The following is a 17,635-nucleotide window of genomic DNA, read 5'->3' as shown; positions in this document are numbered from 1 at the left end:
GATGGCTCAGGGTCACAGAGCCAAATGCTTTGATGATTAGGATCTAAGTGTGTTTCGTTTTGTTTCTATTGTTTTAGTAAAATTGAGGAAAGTCTAATAATACTTTGGTTAATTAGAAAAACATCACGTCCTATAGTGGTTTTAAATGCTAAAATTCTGTTGAGGCATAGTTTGTATATTTATGTGTTATTAATTTTAATTTTGAACTGAAACGTTTTAGGGTGCCCTGGATCTCTCTGACGTACATTCTCCACCAAAGTCACCGGAGGGCAGGACGAGCGCCCACAGCGGTCCCAGTAAGGTGAGTGGCCGCGGGCTCCGCCTTTCCCTCCCTGCCGTGGGGCCGACGCGTGCTGTTGAGTTCGCAGCGGTGCTGCTTTTTTTTTTTTTTAAATGTTTTATTTATTTCTAGGAGAGAGAGAGAGAGAGAGAGCAAGCATGAGCAGGGGAGGGTCAGAGAGAGAGGGAGTCACAGACTCTGGAACAGGCTCCAGGCTCTGAGCTGGCAGTCAGCACAGAGCCCGACGCAGGGCTTGAACCCACGAACCGCGAGATCATGACCCAAGCGAAAGTCAGACGCTTAACAGACTAAGCCACCTGGGCGCCTCAAGTTCGCAGCGGTGTTTCTTTTCCCCTGATGCAGCCTGTGTTTTTATAGATTATTTCACTGGGTTGGGAGTGTTGTGAATTTTGAATTTTCAAAAGTTTTGAATTTTCCTAGAGAGGAATATACTGTTGAGTAACAGAATTGGAAGATTTTGGGCACATTTGGTACTTTGAATGTTTTCTTCCTCAGTTTGGTACTTTGAACATTTCCTTCCTCAGTTGACTAGGAGGTTTACTTATTTTTCATTTATAAATGTTTGGCTTGAGGATACGAGGTTCCAGACTAGTGTTCCAGAGTATTGTTGTGTTGACTGTCGAAGATGGGTGACCAGTTTGGAATGGTGAACTACAACGGTTTTGTGTTAACGAGCTGTTTGGAGCATTTATGAGTAAATACGAGTGCTCTGGCTGCCTGTGTGTGGGGGGGTGAGGGGGTGGTTATGGGTTGTTAAACTTTAGGCCTTCTGCTTTCAGGGATGTGGCACCTGGGGGAGACCAGTGAGCGGGACCCTGGGATGTGCAGTCAGGGACAGTAGGATCGCGGGGGAACGAACACGCTGTCCCATGAGCAGTTGGGGCGCAGCGTGCTCTGCCGGGACCGTCCAGCCCTGCCCGGGGCGGGACTGGGCCAGGCTGTGCCGGCCGTTGCCCTGCTCTCCGGCCCGCAGGGTCGGGGAGACGCCGGAGGGCGGGGTGCAGGGTGCAGATGGCGGCTCAGATGGGGTGGCTTCTAGAGTCCGGTGGTCGTAGAGCGAGGTCTCTCTCGGACGCCTTGAGTGCTCCCTGCTGAGTGCTCCCTGCAGTTTTGTCGCTGGTTCTCTGATGCCGTTGCTCCTCTTCGTTCCCAGAGGATTTGGGGCGCTGCTTCCCACCGTGGAAAGGGCCCGTCAGCGGGGGGAGCGGTGCCTTCTCCCTGAGCTCTAGTTAGCCTGTCCCGTGCGGAAGGTTTTCCCGTGATGCTCATGGGAGGCGGTAACCACGGGAACAGAGAACAAGGCTGTGAGTAGATTTGCAAAGACCCTTTAAATGAATTGTCAGATACCTGAGCGTTTGTAAGCAGCTTTGCTTTCTGTCAAACTGGCTGTGAAGGGGTCAGAGTTAATGCATCTTCCAGAATATCAGTCCCCGTAGCACTGAACTTTTTGGAAGCTCTCTTTTTAGCAAATTATTATTTTCTAAAGCAGATTAGCAGAACCAGCTTCTCTGTGTGGTGTGTCTTTAGGGTAAGATATCACAGCCTCTTACGATTCCTACTCAGGCCGCAGAAGTGACTTTCGAGGCCTAGGAAGTACGACGAGGAGCGTGTAGGTCAGCTGGCGGGCGGGCGCCGCCTCCGTGCTCCCCGGGCACTGACGCCGTTGTGGAGGGTGACCGGCTGGGCAGCCCTCGTGCTCCGGGGGCAGCGGCCCCGACTCAGGTCAGCAGGAGGCCGTGTCGGTGGAGGTGCGGTTCCCCGGAGTGCTGACGACAGGCACTCGGGGTGTCAGTACTTCCCCCGCCTTCTTCTCGCCAGCTTTCCTTTGTGGCTCGTGGCCTCTGAATCGTTTTGGGCCGGTGGCTCACCAGTCCGGGAGCCCACGGAGGGCACTGGCGGCCCTGGGACGTCGTGGTCCAGCCTCGGGGCCAGCCCGACCTGCGGGAGCTCGGCTGTGTGCTCCCGAGGAAGGGGGGAGGCCGCTGGGGAGGCCGGCCTGGGCCCGGAGGAGCGGCTCCGCACAGCTGCCGGGGGGCAGGCTGCGGCCACGGTGTGGACGGGTGGCCGAGTGGCCATGAGGCACGGCAGTCCCGGGTGGGTTGAAGCACTTGAGGAAGAGAGTTGAGGAAAGAGGAAAAAAGCAAATAGCGGGTTTCAAAACAGAAACTTTTTGGTTGATTCGGGTTTCCATTTTTACAAACTCTTCTAATAGGAAACTTTATTAGTTTGGTGGTGAATTAGTGTCTTTTTAAAGATTTATACTTTGTGGTAAAATGTCATTTTATTCTCATGCTCAGATACCAAGGTATACAGGACAAGGTAAGAAGAAGACAAGCAGGCGGAAGTCTGGTGCCAAGGTAACCTGCGTGAGGGCAGAGGGGAGACGTAGCCTGCGCCAGAGCAGCCTGCCCGCTCGTGGGCCGCCCGCCGGGCGCTGGGTCCTGGGTCCTGGGTCCCGGGTCCCTGCCGGGCACTGGGTCCTGGGTCCTGGGTCCTGGGTCCCGGGTCCTGGGTCCTGGGTCCTGGGTCCCTGCCGGGCGCTGGGTCCTGGGTCCTGGGTCCTGGGTCCTGGGTCCTGGGTCCTGGGTCCCTGCCGGGCCCAGGCTTGCACTTCTGTGTCTGCCATCACTTATGATAACGTCGTGGGGCCCTGAAACAAAAAGTAATCTGACTTTCAGTTTTTATCCAGGTGAAATCATACTGCTGCGTTTTTTAAATGTGCTGTTGATTTTACTTCGAGAATTGCTTGCTTTGTTGTCCAAAAAAAGACAAAAGTTGAAAATGTTTATTTTCCTTTTGATTGGATGGTCCTATACTGTTCTTAACGTTAGGATTTTCACCTACGGTAAATAGAACAGCAGACTACTTTTTGGATAAGTTCGATTCGATAAGTTCAAGGTGTTCAGCATTCAGCAGCTCATGAGCCCATCGCACGTCGATGATGAGCGTTTCTTCCAGGCCCCGGCTCGTGGGGGTGCACAGGGCGCGTGGGGGTGCACAGGGTGGGAGCGCTAAGTCTGCGGGGATCTGTGCCTGGCTGTGTTTTCTTCCTCCCCCAAAGACAACAAAAATTGGCCAAGCCAGTAGATTAGCTGCTTTCAGAATGTAAGTATCAGAGTTCTCAGAAGCTCACGACTCCCCAGGTGTTCTCACACTTGTTTAGAATGAGGTACTTGAGATGTTTAATTCTCAGTTCTGTGAGGTTCTTCCGTTCTCGTCAAATCCTTCACAATTAAAGCCTTTTTAAAACCTGTACTTGCTATTAGTTGGCTTCCGTTCTCACGGTTTCGGAGGTCAGTTCCCAGTATTGCGTTTGTTCCCCTTCCCCATGTATTACTACGTGAGAAGATGTGTCAGAGTGGCGTTTGGCAAGTGCGTTCGAACACGTACGCAGCGCACGTCACCGTGTTAAGTGCTGCGGGCCGGACACACTCGCTGTGGTCCCCACCCAAACAGGTGGCAGTTCGCACTGGAGAGGTGACACCCATCTTAAGAAAGATGGCTAAGAATATAAAACAGCATATTTTTTTTAAAGATACATTTAACCAATTTGTTGGACTTTTTAAGAAAGTTAAAAGCACATTTCATAGTATTAAATTTTCATCTAATCTGATTGGTTCAGACACTTTGATGAGGTCTATACATAGACCCAGAGCACGTTAAAAGATGAATTTTCACTTCGCAGTGAGAGGCAGCCGTGGGGGCCTGGACACTACCTGTCAGTCTGCAGCGCAGGCCCCGTGCTCCCCGACCTTGGGGGGGACTGAGGAATCGGAGCAGGCCCATGCCCCGGATCGGAGGTGCTCAGTCGGGCCCCTTTTATTTCATTTTTGTATCCTGAACGAAGATACTCAGTGACTTCGAAACCCTTTCCCCCCTGTCCTTGATCTTGTTCCTGAATTGCCTTCTAAGCCTGTCTTGCACCCGCATCCCCGCTTCCAGCCCCACAGGTGGGCCCTTAGCGCTCGGTCCTCTGCCTACGCTTTGCCTTGCGCGTGCGGTACGTTTCCAGCGTCCTTAGTATCCTAACATTTTTAACATCTTAGTAATCAGATACCGAGCCGCCTGCGGTCGTCAGCATTGTGCCCTTTATGGGTTAGCAAGGTGGCCTTTCCCAGGGTGCAAGGCTGTCGTGCAGCCCCCCCCACATGAGCCAGCACGGGGACCATGATCGGAGCGGCAGGAGAGCCCGGCGCTGAGCAGGGGGCGTGGACGGGTCGTGTGCCTCTGCCCGCAGGAAGCGGGAGGGTTCTGCACTGCTCTGTGAGACAGTCGAGGGTGGCCGGGGAATTGGTGTCCTGGGAGGAGGGGTCTTCGGTGGGAGGGCGTTTCGGTAAACGTCCCAGGTGTATGGTGACCCCCCCCTCAGAGCGCCGTCTGTTCTTCTGTTTCCTTGTAAGCCCTTCTGTCCCCGTGAACTGGTACCCGTTGTGGTACCAGACAGCCTGGTAGGTTCTGCTAGCTTCATTTTGTTAACATGTGAGATGATTTTGTCTGTAGTGTTTAGATGAAGAGGCTTTCTCTCATCACGTTAAACGTAATAGGAAAGATCATCCCTTTGAGATCAGTTTTCAGGTTTTAAATCTAGTGTGTGTTGAGTTGTGTTTTTTGCTTCTCAAGTTCTTAAAAAAGGATGCTTCTTAATTGTTATTTCTTGTTTTCAAAATTCTGGGATCAGCCCTGTGTGACATCGATTGAGGGCAGGGATGAGGGCAGGGGTGAAGATGGCAAGGTGGGTAGGTTTGGGGGTGGGGAGGGCGTGTTCTGCATCTTCGCACTTTCCTTGGGGGTTTCTAGGTAACCACAGACTGTCACCCCCTTACACACTCACACACACACACACACTCCGCCCCCTCCTGAGTGGATGTCAGGCTCTGCGCTGACAGCCAGCTCAGAGCCTGGAACCTGCTTTGGATTCTGTGTCTCCCTCTCTCTCCGACCCTCCCCTGCTCATGCCGTCTCTCCTTCTCTCTCAAAAATAAACAAACATTGGTGAGCCTGGGAGGCTCAGTCGGTTAAGCATCCAACTTCAGCTCAGGTCATGATCTCACAGTTCATGGGTTTGAGCCCCATGTTGGGCTCTGTGCTGACAGCTCAGAGCCTGGAGCTGCTTCAGATTCTGTGTCTCCCTCTCTCTCTGACTCTCTCTCTCTCTCTCTCTCTCAGAAATAAAAAAAAACATTTAAAAATTTTTAAAATTAAACATTAAAAAAAATTAACAGGAAAGTGGCCACTTCAGATTCCAGAGCGGACGGCCAGCCAGGCGCTCGTCTGCCGGCCCCCGAGCTGCTGGCTGGCCCTGGGAGGGTGGAGCCTGGTGCAGAGGCTCATTTTCAAGTCTGTTTTCAGAGCCAGAGAGTCGGTGCATCTGCAGGAATTACAGATTGTCTGTGGATCATAGGGACAGAGTTTTTTAGAAAAAGTTTTTAGAGGAGTTTAAATGTTTGTTTTGTGGCTTTAGAATCACACAGTGTTATTTTCTAGGTGAATCAGTTCTAAATATGTCTTACGGCTGTAGTAAAATTCTTTAAATCTTGGGTCAAAGAACGGCCTCTGGCAAGGTGGGAAGCAGAGCAGGGGAGCCTGAGGCCTGGGTGAGGAAGGGAATTCATATTCACAGGTTTTTTAAAAATATTTTTGCAAAACTGTGTTATTTCCTTAGCTGTGATGTTTCTGTGTCATGAGCGGTGCACATTAAGTGCAGATTAAATGAGAAGATACTTTTTTTTTTTTTGGCTTCTGGAAAATTAGTTATTTTCACTGTGAAACTTTCTTCTCTGTGATGCTAATTTTCTTCATCTAGAAATGACTGAAATCTAAATGTGTAAATATGCTTGTAGAAAATTAGATATATCCTAAAACTCTCTTGCAACTTTACTGTAACTTACTGTGAAAATTATCAGCCTTGAGGTTGGTCCAGGGCACTTTATGGCTGCTTCCGTGCTGGTCAGCAGCTTCTGTGAAAGGACAGACCTTTATGAGAGGTGTCAGTTCTTTTTTTTTAGATTTTTTTTAATGTTTTATTTATTTCTGAGAGAAAGAGAGACAGTGTGAGCAGGGAAGGGTCAGAGAGAGAGAGGGAGACACAGAATCTGAAACAGGCTCTGGGCCATCAGCACAGAGCCTGATGCGGGGCTCGAACCCACAAACTGTGAGATCATGACCTGAGCTGAAGTTGGACCCATAACTGACTGAGCCCCCCAGGTGCCCCGAGAGGTGTCAGTTCTTATAAACAGCCCCTGCAGGCTGCTGTGACGAGGTGCCGCACACACGGTGGCCTGAACAGCAAGCATTTCTGTCGCCTGGTTCTGGGAGGCGGCAGCTGTGAAACAAGGGTGCCCACAGGAGCGGTTCCTCCGCGGGCTGTGAGGACACCGTGTTCCTGGTCCCGGGCGCGTCCCTGCGGGGTGCCCACACGGTCCTCCCCGGTGACCCCTGTGGGGATGCTAGGCCTGCCTTGTGCAGCCTGAGCCGTCGTGACCAGTCCCACCTGTCATCACCCAGTGCGTAATTGGGGGCACGGCCCAGGGTAACGGGGCCCCTTCCGGGGAGACACGGTTAACCCGTCACAACTGCGAAGCCTCTGAGCCTGTATGGGGAGTAAGTTCCGAGGCATCGGCGAGGGGTTTTCTTGTTGTTGTTACGCTTCTTTGCTACAAACGATGCTCAGTTCTAGCTGCTCTGATTCCTCCAGTGTGTCCAGTCTGCCCACATCTACGTGACGGGGACCCTAGTGACTGGGTTCACATGTGGAGGACGAAGACTCGTCTTAACCCCGATAGGGGTTGTTTAAACAGATTCTGGGGAACGCCTCATGACTGGATTTCTCCTTGCTCAAAAGACTTGCGTTTCCTGCATGGAAGTTGTTTCTAAAGTTCTGTATACTTTTGTGCTGATCTGTAGATGTCTTGATAAATCCTTCTCTCAGTGTGGGTTGTTTCCTAACAGTAAAGGTGACTGGGAATTAAGTTTAGTGATTAGTAACCCAGTTGAGTAATAATCCTTTGGGAACAGTCACAGTTAGAATGACACGTTCCTGTGTGGCTTAGAAATGGATTTTGAGAACAGTTCCAAAGCGGATGCAGTGTTTTTAAATATTACCCTGTAGATAGCTAGAACTATGGGTTTAAAACAACTGATTATTACTTTTAGAAATCCGTATTGTGGCGAACATCAGAGCCACCTGTCCTCAAACTTGTCTTCCTACAACTAGTCTTCATGCCTGTGTGTGCCCACACCGGCGACACCGCCGAGACCTGTTACAGGCCGCCGTGGCCGGAGAGGAGCTGCTGAGTGTTGTGGGTCAGCATGTGGACTGAAGTTCTGTCACGTAGGTTATGACGTGAATTCACGGGGAAGAGAGACCTTATTGGAATGATTATTGTTTGGTTAAGTTGCTTTACATTTACGTCCTGTTTTATTTCATACTGCTTCGTCCTTTTGAATTTTCCAGGAGTGTTTTGAAAGAGTGTGTGTGTGTCTCTCTCAGTGTAAATGGGTTTAAATATCACAAGAGTCTGGGTATTTATTTCCAAATGTGTATGTCTTTGAAAACACATAAGTCCATTTTTAAGTACTTGTAGATCATAAATGACAATCGGGCACGAATCTGAGGAACATGTAGGTGGCTGATGCCTCTCCATACTGGATCACACGGAGAACTTCGAGAAAGTGGTTGGGAGATTGTGAAACGTTTCTGCTGTTTGAAAGTGCCCTGTGTCGTCTGAAGGAGGATAAGTTGGCGTTTACTTTTCCAGGCATCTCGTTTACAAGAATTAATTTAACTACATCAGTAACTTCTGGAACGTGCGGCTCTGGACAAGGCCCTAAACCGTGTAGCATGTGTCCTGCCTGGTGTCCGCTAATCACGGCCTCTGGCTCGTGTAGAGGCGGAAACCTGTGTTTTAAACACACACACGCTCCACCCTGTCTGTGCACGTGCCGAAGGTGCGTCCTGTGGGAGCGCTGTCCTCACGGCTTCCCCGCTCCCCTCTCTCCGCTCTACACACCGCCTCTCAACTCCCAGCAGCCGTCAGGTCTGGAAAACGCCACTCTATTTTGAGAGAGAGAGAGAGAGAGAGAGACAGAGCACAAGCAGGGGAGGGGCAGAGAGAGGGAGACACAGAATCCAGGTCTCCAGACCAGGAAAGCAGGTTCCAGGCTCTGAGCTGTCAGCACAGAGCCCGACGCGGGGCTTGAACCCACAAATCGTGAGATCATGACCTGAGCCGAAGTCGGACGCTTAACCAACTGAGCCACCCAGGCGCCCCCATAGTTCTTTAGGCTTATGTGGTTGGCAGTAGAGCACGGATGCCTTCCCCATCCACGCATGGGAGAGCCTCTTACACACGTCCAGGCCTCACCCGCATCACTGCCCTCTGCGGTGCCAAAGCCGAGTCTGGGGAAGTTGTCCGTGTGAACTGCAACAAGGCTGCAAAATCCTATGATTCAACCTAATAGCATGACATGTGTTAAGAGCTAATCGCTGAAATCAGACTTTAGTGTTGGCTTGACCCTTGAACTTTCTGGGGACCTTGGCAAGTGACCAAAACATCTGTATGCCTCCTTTTCTGTATCAGCAGGGGAGACAGACCCTGCCCCCTGCACTCCCCCCCACCCCCCCCACTTTTGAGGATGAAGAGGAGATCACCGGGGGAAAGATTTGAAGGCTTTTCAGAAATGTTAGCTACTTGTGTTGCCGCTAGTATGGTTTGTGTCTGTTGTTGACATAGACATGTCTAAGCGCAGAAGGAAATATGACCGAGGTTGGAGTAAAATGAGGTTGTGCAGATGAAGGCCAACCGAAAAACAGGAAACTGTAGCGTGCTGCTTTGTGCCGGTGTCACCCGATGGGCAGGACGGGAGTAAAAGTACTTGAGGGCTTTGTACGGTTTGAGGCGCGCAGACGCATGTGTGGTCTGCACATCCACGGATGTGTGAAGAAGTGTGGATTGGGTTGTTACCGGGGGGTCTGGATTCAGACCAGTGCTTTCAGCAGCAAGTCTGCCTCACAGATGGGGGCGGAGGAGAGGGTGTCCCTCACCTCGCCTCAGAGACGGGGTGGTGGAGAGGGCGTCCCTCACCTCGCCTCAGGGATGAGGGCGGTAGAGAGGGCGGTGGAGAGGGTGTCCCTCACCTCACCTCAGAGACGGGGGTGTTGGAGAGGGCGTCCCTCACCTCACCTCAGAGACGGGGTGGTGGAGAGGGTGTCACTCACCTCGCCTCAGAGACGGGGGCAGTGGAGAGGGTGTCCCTCACCTCGCCTCAGAGATGGGGTGGTGGAGAGGGCGTCCCTCACCTCACAGACGGGGGTGGTGGGGAGGGCGTCCCTCACCTCACAGACGGGGGTGGTGGGGAGGGCGTTCCTCACCTTGATGCCTGTTGCATAGGCACCGGCATGGTGGAAAAGTGCTGTTTTCCCTGATGAGTGCTTTTATACTCGGTTCATTTATGTAACCTGACCTCCCTTCTTTACCCGCTGTCCCTTCTCCTTTTTGCAAAATGGCAACTTACTGATGTAAGAGAACTTTGCAAGCAGTGGTGTACGTGCAAGAGGAGGTGCAGAAGTTGTTTATAAACGGGATAGCAGAGATACTTCCATTTAGGCGGGAGAGGAAGGGTATGAACACATTACTTTTGACGTTCTCTCCTTTGGAAGTTAGCCATGTCGTGAGTGGGGATGAGCCCTTCATGCATCTGTAAGATTCCCTCCTCACACATGCACGCGCGCGCACACACAAACACACACACACACACAGATATTTGTGCATGGTGGTCACATCAGATGTGATGTTTTATTATGTAAAATAGCTTATTAGTGTTTTATTTCACCAAGGAGACCTCTTCTCTTTCCCATTCTGTTTTCTAGAAGGCCAACAATGAGGCCAGTCAGAGTGACACGAGTGTCTCTTCCTCAGAACCAAAGAGCAAAAGCAGCCTCCACTTGCTGACCCACGAAACAAAAATTGGCTCTTTCCTAAGTAACAAAAGTCTAGATGTCAAAGACAAAGCTGGTCTTTGTCCAGATGAAGAGGATATGGAAGGGGACTCTTTCTTTGATGATCCCATTCCTAAACCAGAAAAAACTTATGGTTGGTGAGTAAACCGTGTTTTTGCATTATCCAGCTAGAGGCTTAAAAATATAATTTCCAAGTATTTCATATTTTAAAAAAGAGCTACTAATGCGTCTGTAATTATTGAGCATGTAGATCTGATTTTGTGTCATTAAGGCCTTCGGTGTTGTGAGACAGTCCTGAACGGTGAAAACCTGGATGTTGCCCATTTTCGCTGGTGGCCGCGTACCGAGTGCCCGTCATGGGCCAGGCACCGTTTCTGGGAGGGGGTGGGGCAGCCTGGGCACAGACAGGGTGCCTGTCTCCAGAAGCTTGTGCTCTCGTGCATTTGGGGGGGCCCCGTGCCGATCATAGCAAGAGTGTGGCTTCGACCTTAGGGAGAGTGACGGGGCCACCTGGCCGCTCGGTGTCCCCCTGGGAAGTGATCAGGATTAGCTGGGTGAGAGGTGACGACAGAAGTGGTGAGAAGTGGGTGGTTTGGGGGCCGCACTTAGAGGCTGGACCCAAACGGGTTGGCTGGTCAGCATTGGACAAGTGACCTTGCGGGGGGGGGGTCCGGGGTTGTCCACGAACAGCTGCGAGGTTGGAAACCCCACTGACAGGTGAGGAGTGGAGGCAGGGCCAGGCCGCACGGGCGGGCGGTGACTGTCCACAGCTCACCCTGGCACATCAGGGTGGGAGGGGGCTGCTGCGGAGGTCGGGCCGAAGGCAGCCGGGAAGGGGTCTGACGGGCACTAGGGGAGAGGCCTGGGCTAGAGGCGCAGTGAGGTTGGGGGGGAGGTCTCCGCTTTACTCCTGCCGCCAGCGGAGGTCACCTGGGAAGCAGCACTGTGGCCCCTGGAAGTCAGTGAGGGGAGGAGGAGGAAGAGGGAAGGGACCCAGGGGAGGCAGAGAGGTGTCCTTGAAGGATGAGGGAGTGAATCCTGAAAGTCAGCCATTGCTCTTAGCAGCGCAGAGGCAGGGGTGACGGGGATCCTGGGGGCGGGCTGCAGGGTGAGGGGTGGATCAGAGCAGGTTCGGGAAAGGATGGGGGTGGGTTGTAGGTGGGGAGTGCTCTCCAGGTGAGTTGTGTTATACAGGGGTGTGAGGGGCGGGGAGAAAACCAGAGTGCGCCGTGCGCACGTCTGCTGAGAGCAGTGTTAGCAGGGAGGGGACTGGTGTGCAGGGGAGAGGCTGGTCTTCCTGGAGGAGCAAGCGAGTGCGCTTGGCAGGGGTGACAGTAGCAGCCTGTGAAGGTTCCTGCCTCGGTGGGTGGGCGCAGGCAGGGCTGGGGAGGGGGGACTGCTGAGGAGGTGGCCTCTGCCGCCCCTCGCCCGCTTCTGACAAAAATCACAGACCCTGAAGGGGATGGAGAGCAGTTGGATTTGTAAGACCTCCGACAGCCCGAGCGAGGTGAGTAGACCCCTCCCCGCTCCCTGGCCATGTGGACGTGCGGGTCTATGAGCGGCGTGTTCTTGACCCCCCGGCGGCGGCCGTGACGTGACCGCGCACTTGTTCGTTGCCAGGAGAAACGAGCCCAGCAAGCCCGCTGGCAGCCTTGCCTCGCTCTCGGACGCGCCCCCCCTGAGCTGCGGACGCAGCTCCCTGACAGCCGCCCCCTCCAGGAAGGACTCCGAAAGTGAGTGATGCCGACCTCGAGTACGGGCGCCGGGGGTTCTCCGCTTAGGTCTATGTGATCATCGTGTACTTTCCAGAAAACTACAGCCTGTAACTTCACCCGAGACGTTTCCTTTACTGTGGTCACATTCGCCTCGTGGGTTGGGTTCTGCCTTTCCCACGCCGTCAGAACACTGTCAGGAAACGGACTTGGTAGCTGCCTTCTCTAGTAACCGTGTCATTTTTTAAGTCCTTTCCCCCTTGTTGGGCATTTAGATGGACTCAGGTAGGATTTAGATTCAATTAATTTTTAGGAATTTGCTTTATAGATCCTGTGATACCGAAGTAATCATCATAGGAAAGCTACACTATTCTCCCTCCAGGGATTTGGAGCTGGGGTAGCTTTTGTGTGCATTGGATGTTGGCATCGTTGTGTGCGTGTGATTTTCTAAATTTATATATTTTTTCACCATGATGCATTGACTCTAACGCCCCGTTTCAGCCCCCGCCCCGGGGACCATCATTGTGTGCTCTGCAGTTCAGAGTCTGACCCTTCTCTCCTTTTGCTCGTTCCTCTTGATTCTTCAACTCCACACCCGTCTGACTTTCCTCACTTAGCCTCACACTCTGGCTCCACCCATATCATTGCAAATGGCAAGATTTCATTATTTGGAATCTGAATCTGATCTCCTTTTTTTTTTTTAATGTTTTTCTTTATTTCTGAGAGAGAGAGACAGTGTGAGCAGGGGAGGGTCAGAGAGAGAGGGAGACACAGAATCTGAGGCAGGGTCCAGGCTCTGAGCTGTCAGCACAGAGCCCGATGTGGGGCTCAAACTCCTGAACCATGAGATCGTGACCTGAGCCGAAGTCGGACACTTAACCGACATAGCCACCCCGGCGCCCCTCTGACTTCTTTTTCCACGTACCAGAGAGGCGGATTGCTAGACGTGGAAACCACGTCCCTGCCCAGTCCACCCTCCTGCCCCTTCCCACACGCAGATGGTGACGAGACAGGATTTAAAAGCGTAGCCTTTAAGTGTAGACATGTGCAGGTGAGGGTGGTTTACTGAGATTTAATTGACAGTGTTTTAGACCATAAATGTGCCTTTTTTGGAGAACGTTTTCTCAAAAGCAGATCTTTATTAGGAAATGGTGTGATTTTGCATAATTTTGCAGTGTTTACTAACCTGTTTATATCAGGTGATGCAGCTGTGGGATCTCCCGGGCTTCGTGAAGGGGATGATGTGTGGCCTTTAGCCGTCCCCTGACTGGCCACACGTCTGTGACTGTGGCCCCACCCGCAGTGAGAATTTAGCGGGTCATGCTCAGGTCACTCTTAATAGCGAGTAGAGAATAATGACTTGGAGAGGACATCGAGCACTTAGGACTGAAAAAATAATCAATTTGGTAAATGAAATAGCAGTTGAATTAAAGCAAAATTGAAGAAAATAAAATTGATGAGAATAATTAACTGTAGTGCATGAGTTCATACCCAGTGAGAGTTTTTATAGATGGTGATATTGTTAGGCCAGAAATCCATCGCTTGGACGGTCAGATTTCAGTAAAGAACGGCATCGTGTGGTTAAAAAGGGGATGCGATGCGTGATGTGAGCAGTCATCAATCAGAGTTTGTAATTCTTAGTTTTTGGTTATTACGTTTTAGGCATAAATCCTATAGTGGAAAAAACAATGATATGGCTTAGAGACTGCTGTGTTCTAAGTCAGCCCCCTGTGGCTGTTTTTCTCCACAGGTAAAAGAGGAAACACGGTTTTGAAAGATCTGAAGTTGGTCAGTGATAAAGTTGGATCACTTGGATTAGGTAACTCAGTTTCCCGTTTTTAGTCTTGATGGGCTGAAGACCATTATGTTTTAGAATAAAATCTGAAATGCAGAGCTTAGCCTCCAGTGAGTGCCTCCTGACCGGGCGCCCGGCAGTCACCGGGGTGTTCACCGGCGGGAGGTGGGCCTGCCCTCACCAGGCAGGCGGGGGGCCTCGCCTGGGAGGTGGGTGACTCCTCTGCCAAGACCAGATGGGTGAGCGCGAAGCAGAGACGTTTCAGCGCAGACCGAAAAGGCTGAGTCCCTTCTCTGGGCGCTGGGGGTGGGCGTCCATGGGGCGCACCCCGCTCAGGAGGGACTGGCAGAAATGGTTCGGCCCGCGCTCTGTGTGTGGCCACTCTTCCCTCCCTGCATGACGTGCGCTTCCCCGGGTCTGAGCGCTGGGTGGGCGCCAGGGCCCGGCCATCATGCCCTCCCTGCTGTGGAGAACATCCCAGCGAGTGGAGAGGACTTGAGTTTGGGAGCAGGTGGGCGCAGGTGAGATGGCAGCCGGGGCCCCGGTGGTGAGCCAGGCGGAGGCGAGCGGGTCCCGTCCCGGCCTGTCCGCTGGCGCTGGCGGCACCCACCTCCTTGTAAGGTGCTCGCGGACCTGAGAGAACGTCCCCTGCCTCGTGAGGGCCAGCTGCCTCTGTCGGTGTCTCGGCTCCCCTGCAGCAGCAGCCTGGACGCGCCCCTGGCTGCCGCCTGTGACCCTGTGACCCTGTGACCCTGCAGCTGTGATGCTGCGTGGGCCTGCTGCGCCCTCCGTCCGCCGTCCTTCCCTGGGAGGGGCTCAGTCCCGGTTCCCGGCAGNCTACCCCTGCCCCTACACCTGCTCCACCCCTACACTTGCCCTGCTCCTGCCCTGCCCCAGCCCTGCCTGCTTCTCCTTCCGTCCCACCTGCACCACCAGCCGTCCCGCTTCTCTGTGACGGCCCTGCTTTCTGTCAAAGCCAGGGCAGCCCCAGCCTGCCTGTGAGGAGGGGGCGCTGAGAGCTCTCCTTGGTGAGGGAAGGGGCCCGGCCGCTCTGCAGGTGCCAGCTGGGGACCAGGGGTCCGCTGCTTCGCCTCGCCTTCCACTGGGGACCATGCCGTCATCGTGCTGCGCTTGCGGGTGTTACCCCGGGGAAGACGGAGGGATGGCCAGCTGAGGTTTGGTTCCTTCCGTCCCATCCGGATGTTAGGGTTCCGTGTAAATAAGCATTTCTGTTTAGTTTTGTTTGATGGTATTGCAACCGTATTGCTTTCTGTTTGTTTTTATTTTCATCGTGAATTTATAGAATTATCTGTGTTCTAAGTAATGTATGGGGGGCGCCTGGGTGGTTCAGTCGGTTAAGCATCCAACTTGGGCTCAGGTCATGATCTCACGGTTCGTGGGTTCGAGCCCTGCGTCGGGCTCTGTGCTGACAGCTCAGAGCCTGGAGCCTGCTTCCGATTCTGTGTCTCCCTCTCTCTCTGAATCTCCCCTGCTCACGCTCTCTCTCTCTCTTAGAAATAAATAAAAAACATTTAAAAAGTAATGTATGAATGTTAGTGGATCAGCCTAGGATAATAATGATGGTAGTGACGATGCGCTTGGCACTGTACCAAGAAGTGGTTTTATTTAAATCTTACTCTGTGAGCTTGGGTTTATTATCCTCCTCATCTTTGCAGATGAGAATCAGGTTAAGTAAGTTGCCTGAGGTCACACGGATCGTAAAATCCTGGTACATTAACCAAGAGCCCTAACTAGATGTTATTATATTTTATTATTTTAATGTTTATTTATTTTTGAGAGAGAGTGTGAGTGGGGGAGGCTCAGAGAGAGAGGGAGACACAGAATCCGCAGCAGGCTCCAGGCTCCCAGCTGTCAGCACAGAGCCCGACGCGGGGCTCGAACTCACTGATCGTGAGGCAACAATAGGGAGCTCATGATAACCTGCTTTTGAGGTCTCCCGTTGTGTTTGATACCATTTTAATATCAGATGACTTTACAGATAATAAACATACAATGTGATTCACCTTTCGGGTACTTGGAGTACAAGACTGGGTATTAACCACATCTTACGAATGACATTTTGTTACGTCTTAAGTAGTTTATTTGATCCTTGCTTTCAGGTTCTATATGGTAAAAACATTTCTAATCCTGGCGATTTCCTGAAGGAAGAGTGTGTGTAATTGTAGATATGGCGTAAAGCGTGCAGATGTAAATGTAACCCATCTTTTCTGAAACTTCCAGGGACTGGAGAAGAAGATGATTATGTTGATGATTTTAACAGGTGAGAAAAATAGTTGGGCCACAAAGAAATTGTAAACAATTTGTGATACAGGAAAATGTGATGGAATGCCACTTGTGCTTATTTTAGTGTATTGGACTCTCTCGTTCACATTGATTGCAGATGAATCAAAGATAGTTAATCCAGAATTATACCCTGCACTTTGGAGCATGGTTTGGTTTTGCATTAGAATGTGAACAAATTCGTCACGTTCAGGAAACTTGATAAGAACAGACACAGTCGCCCAGAGGCGTCAGGTGGCCCTGGTCCACGTGCTCCCACAGCCCGTGGAGGGTGTGGATGCATGCCTAAGACACTGCCCTCTGCAGTTAGTGGTCTCATTCAGATGACAGAGCACAGTATTTTGTTCAGATGACTTTTTATGTGCATGACGATAATAGAATCTGTGAGTTGCCTAATGGTTTGGAAATAATTGTGGATATGACAAAAATTTTAGAGTCGGAGAATTTTATGTGATTGACAGGGTTTTCTTTCCCTCCAATTGGGAATTTGTATTTTGGTTTTTAACAGTGATTTGTCATACAGTTTTTTTGAGAGGTGGCATGATTCACAGATGAAATTTTAAAAATCTGGGCTTGTGCTTTTACCTGATATTGTGACCATAGTCACCATCATGGACCTTAGTTTTCTCTTCTCTTAAATTGACTTCCCGTTTCTATTGCCCTCGATAAGTTATATTAAGGATGAGGTGAGATAATAGGTACGAAGTTAATGGTACTTAATACTTTATTTAAATGTTTATATTTGGTGGTCTTGATTTTTCTTTCTCACAAACTAGTACCAGCCATCGCTCAGAAAAAAGTGAGCTAAGTATTGGTGAAGAGATCGAAGAAGATCTTTCTGTGGAGATCGATGACATCAACACCAGCGATAAAGTATGGTGCTAGCGCCTCCCATAGAATGCTCTTTGTGCCTGTGTCTGCTGCCTTAATTTGCTGTAAAGCTTTAAAAGAATGTACACGGATTAGGAGGAAAATAGTGGAAAATTGTGACATGACAGCTGCTTGGCCCACGTCAAAAAGAATGGCTTCCAGGAGTCTGTAGTGGCTCTTGCCGGCCGCTGCGGGGTCACCGCCTGCTGCGGGGCCCCTGTGCCCTGTGGCGGGGCCTCGGTTGCCATGAGGGTAGGAGGGCCACGGTGGGCCGGACGTGGAGCCAGAACTGACCGCCTCGGGGGTGCAGACGTAGAGGCACGAGAAGTCAGGCGAGGCGCGGGCGCGGGCGCGGGCGCGAGGGCACCGGGAAGGAGGAGGTGGAGCTGCGTCTCAGGCAGGCGGGGGCTGGAGCAGAAGCCCGGAGGGGGCGGGGCGGCAGGCGGGCGGCAGGCTGTGCACGTGGGAGACGTGGGAGGCCGTCCTGCGGATACCGGGCAGGCACGTGCTCCGTGGGAGATGAGAGGCGGCGTCTCCACCGTCCCGGCAGCGCCACGGAGGCGGCTCTGGGTCAGGGGAGCGCCTCTCAGGCCAGAGGTGCCCCGGCAGGAGGTGAACGTTGCCGTCCGCGGGAGGGGCGTTCCCCGAGTGCCCATGACTGCCAGGGGATGGCCGCACGCAGGAGCCCGTTGAAAGGG

The 17,635-nt window shown here is 52.0% G+C and overlaps 1 protein-coding gene across 1 annotated transcript in view; it reads left to right on the top strand.

Moving 5' to 3' along the window:
* Positions 1-17,635, top strand: part of CEP43 (centrosomal protein 43) — a 28,469-nt gene that overhangs the window by 9,057 nt on the left and 1,777 nt on the right. The window contains exons 6-12 of the mRNA XM_077757387.1: positions 221-301; positions 2,599-2,658; positions 10,170-10,396; positions 11,880-11,992; positions 13,722-13,790; positions 16,008-16,047; positions 16,844-16,940. Coding sequence (XP_077613513.1) covers positions 221-301; positions 2,599-2,658; positions 10,170-10,396; positions 11,880-11,992; positions 13,722-13,790; positions 16,008-16,047; positions 16,844-16,940 — 687 coding nt within the window. The remainder of the gene's footprint in view (positions 1-220; positions 302-2,598; positions 2,659-10,169; positions 10,397-11,879; positions 11,993-13,721; positions 13,791-16,007; positions 16,048-16,843; positions 16,941-17,635) is intronic.

The sequence above is a fragment of the Crocuta crocuta genome, unplaced genomic scaffold (genome assembly GCF_008692635.1).
Source record: "Crocuta crocuta isolate KB4526 unplaced genomic scaffold, BGI_CrCroc_1.0 scaffold506, whole genome shotgun sequence".
NCBI classification, from domain to species: Eukaryota; Metazoa; Chordata; class Mammalia; order Carnivora; family Hyaenidae; genus Crocuta; species Crocuta crocuta.
The sequence above is the reverse complement of the archived record's forward strand: the minus strand, read 5'-3'. Positions and strand labels throughout refer to the sequence as shown.